This window comes from Montipora foliosa, chromosome 3 (assembly GCF_036669935.1).
Source record: "Montipora foliosa isolate CH-2021 chromosome 3, ASM3666993v2, whole genome shotgun sequence".
Classification (NCBI taxonomy): domain Eukaryota; kingdom Metazoa; phylum Cnidaria; class Anthozoa; order Scleractinia; family Acroporidae; genus Montipora; species Montipora foliosa.
In genome coordinates, this window is record NC_090871.1 from 35,367,203 (window position 1) to 35,375,892 (window position 8,690).

Here is an 8,690-nt window from a genome sequence, read left to right on the forward strand (position 1 = left end):
CTCTGATAAGGCTATGCCCATACCAGATCTGAATGTTCAAATACATGATGTATGCCCACAATTCTCAAATGGATACTTGCAGAAAATTCAAGAAGAGACCCCAAACTAGCTGCTCTCAAAGAGGTTGTCTTCAACGGTTGCCCTAATACTATCAAAGAACTGCCTCCATTTTTGCGACCCTACTGGAATTATCGAGAGGAGCTCTCAATTGAAGACAGGTTAATTTAATTATGAAACGTCACCGGATTATAATCCCGCAAGTGTTACAAGGAGACATCTTAGCCAAGCTTCATGCCAGTCATCAAGGAACAGAGAAAACAAAGTTGAGAGCACGCACGTCAGCGTTCTGGAAAAACCTCAACAAGAATATTTAAGAAATGAACAAATCTCGCAAGTTGTGCCAAGAACTCCAGCCCAACCAACCACGAGAGCCGCTATTACAAACGGAGGTTCCACCTAGACCGTGGCACACTATAGGAACTGACTTATTTTACCTTGACAACGCTGAATACGTTCTGGTTGCCGATTACTATACCGAGTACCCGTTTGTCAGGAAAATTCCAAGGGGCCAGAGCACCAGCAAATGTGTTGTGGACATAAGAAAGCAGATTTTCACTGAACACAGCATTCTACAAATCGTGAGATCAGATAATGGACCTCACCTCCAGGGTCACTACCATCGATTTTCAGAAGAATATGGATTCAAACATGTGACAAGGTCACCCAACTATCTATTGAGAGCCAGGTCAAGATTGTTAAGAAAGTCTTGAAGAAGGCGCAGAGATCCAACCCAGATCCAAACATAGTCCTTCTTTGCCTAAGGTCGACTCCAATTGACAACAAGCTGCCATCCCCTGCAGATCTAGAGCTGCTCTTAGGGCGACAGATACAGGACAACCTACCAAGAAGAATCCAAAATAATCACACCAGTGATGAAGTCATTCACAGGCTCCAAAAAAGGCAAGCATCTCAGAAATTCTACCGTGATCAGCATACCCATGTTCTGCCCAGCCTCACCCCAGGTGAGCAGTTAACCGTCCAAAACACAAGAGTGGAGGGCGGCCACGGTTACCAATAAAGCCGAGGGAACCCCGCGATCCTATAATGTGTCTACTGAAAATGGACTACGTCGGAACAGATCACAAATACGACAGATACCTCACAAAATCATCCAAACATGTCAGTTTTGACATGAGAAACAATCAGTTACATCAATTCACGCCTAACACAGAGCTTACGGTGGCCAAGACTATACGTTGCCCGACCAAACATGGGGGCAGCTCACTCAGATTCTGAACAAGCATCCAGTTTAACCCCTGGTACCACCCAACTAACAAAGTTAAACCAGGAACCAGAAGCCCTAGCAACGGGTTCCCGTAGCCCTGGAGGTTATTATTTGACACAAAGTGGGAGAGTGGTCAAGCCACCTTCCAAAATGGACATCTAACTTGAACTGAATTTAGGCTTTCAACCTCAAACGAATGTGTCACACAAACACTTTATATTTTGGATGCATTTCGTACCTTGCTCCATTTATTTTGACCAGTTTTCAACTCAATTGAACAATGGTATTGCTATTTAATATCCAGCCAGTATCATTTTTTAGAGAAAGAGGAATGTAATAGTCAGTTCCGGTCAGGCGTAAGCGGTTAAATGGTTGTTACATAAGTTCTAACTCACATGATTCTGTCAACATAGTTGTTACTTCGTTCGCTGTTCTACTTTGCAATAAAGAAACAAGGTTGAGTTCATCTCGTTGGTTTGACAGTCGGTCGACGAATTCGATAGGAAAGCGATGAAAACTTTGAAGATGTGTAACAAAGTACCACGCAACATGGAGCAAATGGTCACACCCCTGCATAACAAATGAAGGTCACCTCTTGTGTTAAATATCCTTATTCTTTTGTTTGTTTTTATGCGCCGATCAACTCGAAACTTCAACACCCACCAAACCCCCCCCCCCTCCCCCCCCGGCACTTTAACTTTTGAAGATTAGATCATTCAACATGTTCAAATCCCCGCCCCCTCGGGTCAAGATGGTGTTCAAATGTCCTACCCTATCGTCGGATTCTTTCATATCCTACTAAAGAACAATCGTCACCGGCTCCTACTGTCGTTAATAAAGACCTTTTTTGTAAGCCAGTCGCTCACAAATGCTACATCTCTTCCTTTAAACTCTTCCATCTCGTCCAATGTTTTTTTAACATGACTGCAAAATTCTCGCGCGCTCATTAGCTAATTTTTACTGTCAATAAGCGGACAGACACATAAATTTATAATTTATGCGATAATGACGCGATATTGCTCGCGTCAGATTGAAGTTTCTCGCATTTTTATCTCGCGTTCTTCTCGTGTTTTGACTTAATTTTGACCCCTCTGCCTTTTTGTCATTGTAAAAAACAAATTGATGTCAGTTTTTTATGCGTCTGTCATCTTATTGACAATGAATTTCGTCGTAACATTGTCAAAGTAGTCTATGGATCCAACGCTACTTTGACAATGTTATGACGAAATTCATGATCAATAACAGGCCAGACTCATGACAAACTGACATCAGTTTGTTAAATAGACTTCGGCGCGCGAAAAAAAAATCATTTGGAACCTGACACTTCCGGTTCAATTTTCCCCATCCCACGCAGGCAAAGGTCAAATGTCCTACTCCCCTGGCACAGAGGATAGTCAAATACCCGTGGTTGAAGTTTCGATTTGATCGGCGCATTATTAACCTCAATACTTGTAACAGATGATTTGATTTAGCGAACCTAATTGCTGCAGCTGTTGTTGTACATGCGATCGTAAATGTTGGTTTGTATTGCGAATGGATTTGCAAGTGCTTTGTCGAAGGCATGGTAAATAGTCTTGATGACTGTGATGTACTAAAAAAACGCTCAATTTTACTAGTGTAGATGAACATAATGATGGTATCGTGTCAATAAAAATGCAAAAATTCAGATCTCGTTATACAAAGTTTGTATACTTACTATACTTTAACTGTAGTCGTGTTTAACGTGAGTGTCTATGGGTAAGTGTCATGGCTACAGATGTTATCGTGAACCAAGCAGATATCAGAAAAGCAGAAAACTACAGAGGTATGCATGGCGCCCTTTTAGGAAATATATACCAAAGTCCTCGAAAGTTCATCTTCTTATGAAAAATATTGCTAGACCAAAGCTAAATACATGCAAAACAAGTGTCAGGTTTGTACAAAAAATAAGAAAAGCAATTTTTAGAACAAGAAAAGTAAGGTCTTTTCTGAGATATAGGTATCTGCTGAGATATTTCACAATCCAAGGACAGATGAACATCGACAGAAATATCTCAAGACACTTAAGGTGGTTTTGTGTGGTTACCTGTATAGCGAGTGTAAGAGTCTACCTCATAAAAGTAATTGCACAAAGTACAGGCTTTGTAATGATATAGAGAAAAATCCTGGCCCTGTTATGTAATATGTTAATCCCACTAAAACAGTAAAAGCACCATATAGTCAAGGGGATGTTGTTCTATCTGCACAAAATGCTGGAAAAAAATGTGTTGTAATGAGCTTATGTGCATTTATTTAATATACTACAATATGAAGAGTAAGTAACCCTGATGATGTAAAACAAATAATGATAGTAATACAAATCAACTGAAATCCGAACAAATCAAATCAAATGTTCGTTTTTGAGGAGAAGGGGAAACCGGAGTACTCCGAGAAAAACCTCTCGGAGCACAGTAGAGAACGAGCAAACTCAATCCATATACCGCGCCGAATCTGGGAATCAATCTTGGGCCACATTGGTTGAAGGCCAGTGCTCTCACCACTACGCCAGCCCTGCTCCCCAATAATGCATATTGCCAATCAACCATGAAGCAATTTGTCACAACTAGCAAAACAACAGTTTCTACTGCTAACTACCAACAATGGTTACAGTATTACAAGAAAACTATCGTTATTTTGACATTTGGTTGTATTGCTGTCAGTATTGTTTACTGTGTTGATAATAGGCATTTTAAGGTGTTTGACTCTCATACTAGAGATATTTATGGTAAGAGTCATCCTAAAAGGATATGCATACTCGTAGATACTTGTATGGACAACTTAGTGCAAAACTTCCAAACCCTGTGTGGAGTAACTGATCAGTATGAACTAAAAGGTTTACAAATCACTTAATATGACGTGACAATTACCTACAATATATTAATGTACCAAATGAATTAAATACACAATCAGATCAACATAAGTGATTTTAAAACCAGTCAACGATGAAATGATATATGAAATGGATCATATATGAACTGCGGATATGAAATCAAGTGAAGCTATGATCCTTGCAGTTATGAACGCAATGTCAATGGCTTCATAGCTCAGTTGGTTAGAGCGTTGCACCGGTATCGCGAGGTCACGGGTTCAAACTCCTTTGAAGTCCTGAATTTTCCAGGCTTCTTTACGCAATTGCAAAAATTGCGTTCATAACTGGGAGGATCGTAGCTTCACTTGATTTCATATCCGCAGTTCATATATGATCCATTTCATATATCATTTCATCGTTGACCCATTCCTCACGGGAACATTGGAACCCACAAATGACCAGCTCCCAACGTCAGTGGCGTCATAGCTCAGTTGGTTAGAGCATCGCACCGGTATCGCGAAGTCCTAAATTTTTCAGGCTTCTTTGCGCAATTTGCAAAAATTGCGTTCATAACTGCGAGGATCATAGCTTTACTTGATTAAAAACCAGTGTTTTTTTTTATAGCTGTTTATTCTCAATCATTTCATCGTGTAGTTACTGGATAATATTTGTAGACAAGTAACAAACAGGAAATACTATCTCTGTTGGCACCCTGAGTAACAAAGTGATCAAATAAGTAGTAGGAAGAGAGAGAGGAGGTTTTGAAAAGGGAAGACATCTGTTTACAAACCGGAGGGTATAAAGTGCAGGTTAGGGTTGCAGGTAAATTTCGTACCATAACTGAAGCAACCCATACCTTTACAAAAAGTGCTTACCTTAGGTTTAAACATAATTTTTTTGGCCCAATGTTAGCATTAGTTGTTTAAGCTATGGTGAAACAGTGATCTGCAACCTGCAGTTTAAACCCACCATTTACAAAAGGTGTTTTTGTTATTTAAATTTGCCAACCACAGGAACAAAAGAACCCTTTGAAATCGACAGCTAATGCGACGGGTTGGACATTAACGACAGTAGATAACACCAACAATGATTTTGCTGTTAAGGGGACATTTGCGATCCCAATGTCAAAACAATGAACAAACGAATCTTAAAATAATCGGGTCTGAGAAACTAATTTCTCAAAATGAGGTACCAGTTGTTCCCTTCTAGTCCCTCATAGATGAGCTCCAGGCCGATTGGCCTTCTTTCTTTTGCATCACGTGACAAATACAAAAGCTTGAATACACCTTATTGTGGCATCGTGTCATAAATCGGCTCTTTATTCCATATTGAATCGGCCCTAAACATGCCCGTCTAGTTTAAAGTCAGTTTCCCAGTTTGACAATGATGACAATAGATGAGACGTCATCTTGAATTATATATCGAGAAAGATTTCACCCCGAACTGTTTTCAGTGTTTCCCAGTTTACCCCGGTTGCTGTTCCTGTTCCGGTTCTGATTCCGGTTCCGATTCCAGGTTTCCCTACTTTTCCATACGTCCAGTGTGGAGGCCTGTTCGTGCAGTTCCTGTTCTCAAGTTCACTCTCTTGCTGATTATTTGGGGGATCTACTTTGAGATTTTTGGTTACGACAGAAAGTCCATTAAATATTCTTTTGTTAGACGGATAGCTGTTGCAGTGTTCGTTATAATTTTTTATGCCGTGTCTGCGTGTCCAGCAACGGAAAGAATATTTTAACTACATGTACCCTATGATCGACACTACATACAAACCTCCTCAACATGCTTCTTCTTTCTCATGAGCCCATTCCAGGTTGAAGATTCCTGTGAGTGTGTATGATGCTACCTGAAGTTGTCATAAGACCCAAAACACTGAATACATTTTTCCGTGTCTAACTGAAAGATAAAGAAGCTGAACAGCGTCCCAAGCGCCAACGTTCTCGGAAAGATCAAGAGATTTACTCGAAATTGGAAAAATGTTTAGACTACCGGACGTGGAGTACTTTGAAAACCTTATCAGGCCGCCCGACATGTAGCCGCTTTGCTGCCCGTTTAAGTTCTTAGTCAAGGATCCTCTTACTTCAAGGTTAGAAATTGGCCTTAGCAGCGTAAAAGCCCTAAGTCGATAAAATTATCGGTCAGTGTAAAACGCAGACTGAAGACTGCAGACCGGGGGTAAAATGCAGACTGAGGTTATAATTTAACTGTTGAAGAAGCCCAAACCCATTAGAACTGCTAACAGTTAAGCCTAAATATTGTTTTAGGCCTAATTAGGCCTAAGGTTAGCATTTCTAAGGGGTTTGGGCTTTTTCAACAATTACGTTATAACCTCAGTCTGCATTTTACCCCTGGTCTGCAGTCTGCAGTCTGGATTAACGCAACATTTCTCATGATTCTCCTTGTGTCCGCCATTACATGCATACACACACAATTCCAAGTAACCTGGCATTCTGGCACAGGGGGGGTTCCCACAACACTACATCCCAACCTAACCACAAAAGAACAGTCCAGCAGTTCATAACCTACTATAAGTACTATACCCTAACTATGAAAAACAACAACAATAACAATGTCATGATGTGCATTTGATACAACTGTACCATATAGTAATAGAGGTAATCAGTGTCTCTCTTGAGTTTCGGTTGTCTTGCAGAGCGCCTGAACTCTCTAGTGTCTTGGTCTTCTCCTTCCTCTGGCAAGGTCACAGGTACCTCTACAGTCTTAGGGGTTTGCTTTGCCTCTTCTGGTGGTTCGAACTGTTGTGGGGCATGCTGCTGTGGCTCTTCCCATTCTTCAGCCTCATGCTGCCTTTGTACGTCAATATGCAGGGGAGTCTTTCTAAGGAATTTTGCATTCCGGATCACCCGTTTCCCGGTCTTCACTTGGACCAGCTCAAAGGTATCACTTCCTTTCTGCTTCAGGATTACATACTTATTGCCCCTGAAGTTGGGGGCCAACTTCCCTTTGGTCAAGGTTGCCACAAATACAACATCTCCCACTACCAGATCATGATGTCGAGCCCTTCGTTTCCTATCAGCATAATCACGTAGTTTTTCTTTTCTTTATTAGATTAAGGGCCTGAATAGCACTCCTCCCCAGTAACTGTGGTCCATCAACATCAATTACAAACACTGGCTCCACGATCTCTAGGTTTTTACATTTCACATTTGCCTCTAAAGTTCCCAAACAGTTGAGCTCTCCCCCTCCAAATGCCGAAAACTTGGCACTTGATTGTTTCAGGGGACTGTCTATGTTATCTCTAAACCATCGTTTTGGAAGCAGGGTTCTAGCACAACCAGTGTCAATGATAATTTCTACGGGTTTACCATTAATTTCAACATCAATCGTAAAGTCGAGTCCCCCTTCCTTACTAGCAAAGTAAACGTATTCGTGGTGGTACTCATCTGTATCCTGACATGTCTGCTGTACAGTCTTCACCTTGCGCTCCTCTTTCTCTGCACCACTCGATCTGCAGTATACTGCGTTGTGTCCAATCTTCTTACATTTCCTACATTCAGCACCTTTAGCTCGGCATTTGTCATCATTAGCTAGATGATCATCCCTTCCACATCTAAAACAGCGCTTTGTTTTTGCGTTGGATAATGTAGGCGTTTTGTCGTACTTGTTTTCTGGGAATCTTTGAGATTTCTTTCCTCCAAGTAGCAACGTATCCTTCTTTACATGCTCTATTGCTCTTCCCAGCATTTGAGCGTTCTCCAGTGTCAGGGTATCCCCTTGCTGTAGACGTTTTTCTCGTACGTAACCGTCGTAACACTTCTCGATAACTTGACCAAGAATATTATCTTCAACAGTCTCTCCAAAGTCACAAGAAAGGCTCAGGACTCTCAGCTCCGCAATAAATGTATCTACAGTTTCATTTTCCTTCTGTGCTCGCTTCCTGAACCTGTATCTTTCAGCCCATTTGTTCTTTTTTTGTCGAAAGTGTGCAGTCAACGCTGCAGTCACATCCTCATATTTCTCTTTACTTCCAGACAGTCCGGAAAGAAAACGTTGCACTCCCGTCCCTGCTAAATTTAACAAAGTCGCCCTTTGTACAGTATCTTCTTCTTTGTTAAGTTTCGTAGCAATCCTGTAGTTTCCAAATGCCTCCAGCCAGTGCTTCCACTCATCCGCCAAATTCGTGGCTTCAAGGTTTACTGGTGGTAAAAAAAAAACTCGTTGAAATTCAGATATGTCTATGAGGGACCTGAATTAAAAAAAGAATAGACACGTTGCATACAGACAGTTAGTAAGGTGGTACTGGGGGGCTTAAGGGAAAGAAGTAAGGGTTCTATTGCCCTCATGTGCTGTAAACTGTATTCGAGCTCATTTTCAGGAACTAGATGTATTTGAAGAAGACTTGACACTCACTTGATTCCTTTATACTGATGAGTAACTAGCACATACATTGTATTCTTTGCATCATTATTATTGTTTTGTTTGTTTGTTGTTTATTGTTTTAAAGAGATGTTGGTTTGTAGGTATAAAAAGTAAAATTAGTGGTTTGAAGTCATATCAACACGAAATATATTTAGGAATACTTTTTATTTGTTAATCTTTGTTTCATACTTTTTGTTCCAC

At 40.7% G+C, this 8,690-nt stretch overlaps 1 protein-coding gene across 1 annotated transcript in view; it reads right to left on the bottom strand.

Annotated features, from left to right (window-relative positions):
* Positions 1–7,151: 7,151 nt before the first annotated feature.
* Positions 7,152–8,690, bottom strand: part of LOC137995661 (uncharacterized) — a 2,392-nt gene continuing 853 nt past the window's right edge. The window contains exon 2 of the mRNA XM_068841185.1: positions 7,152–8,316. Within this exon, the coding sequence (XP_068697286.1) occupies positions 7,152–8,316 (1,165 nt within the window). The remainder of the gene's footprint in view (positions 8,317–8,690) is intronic.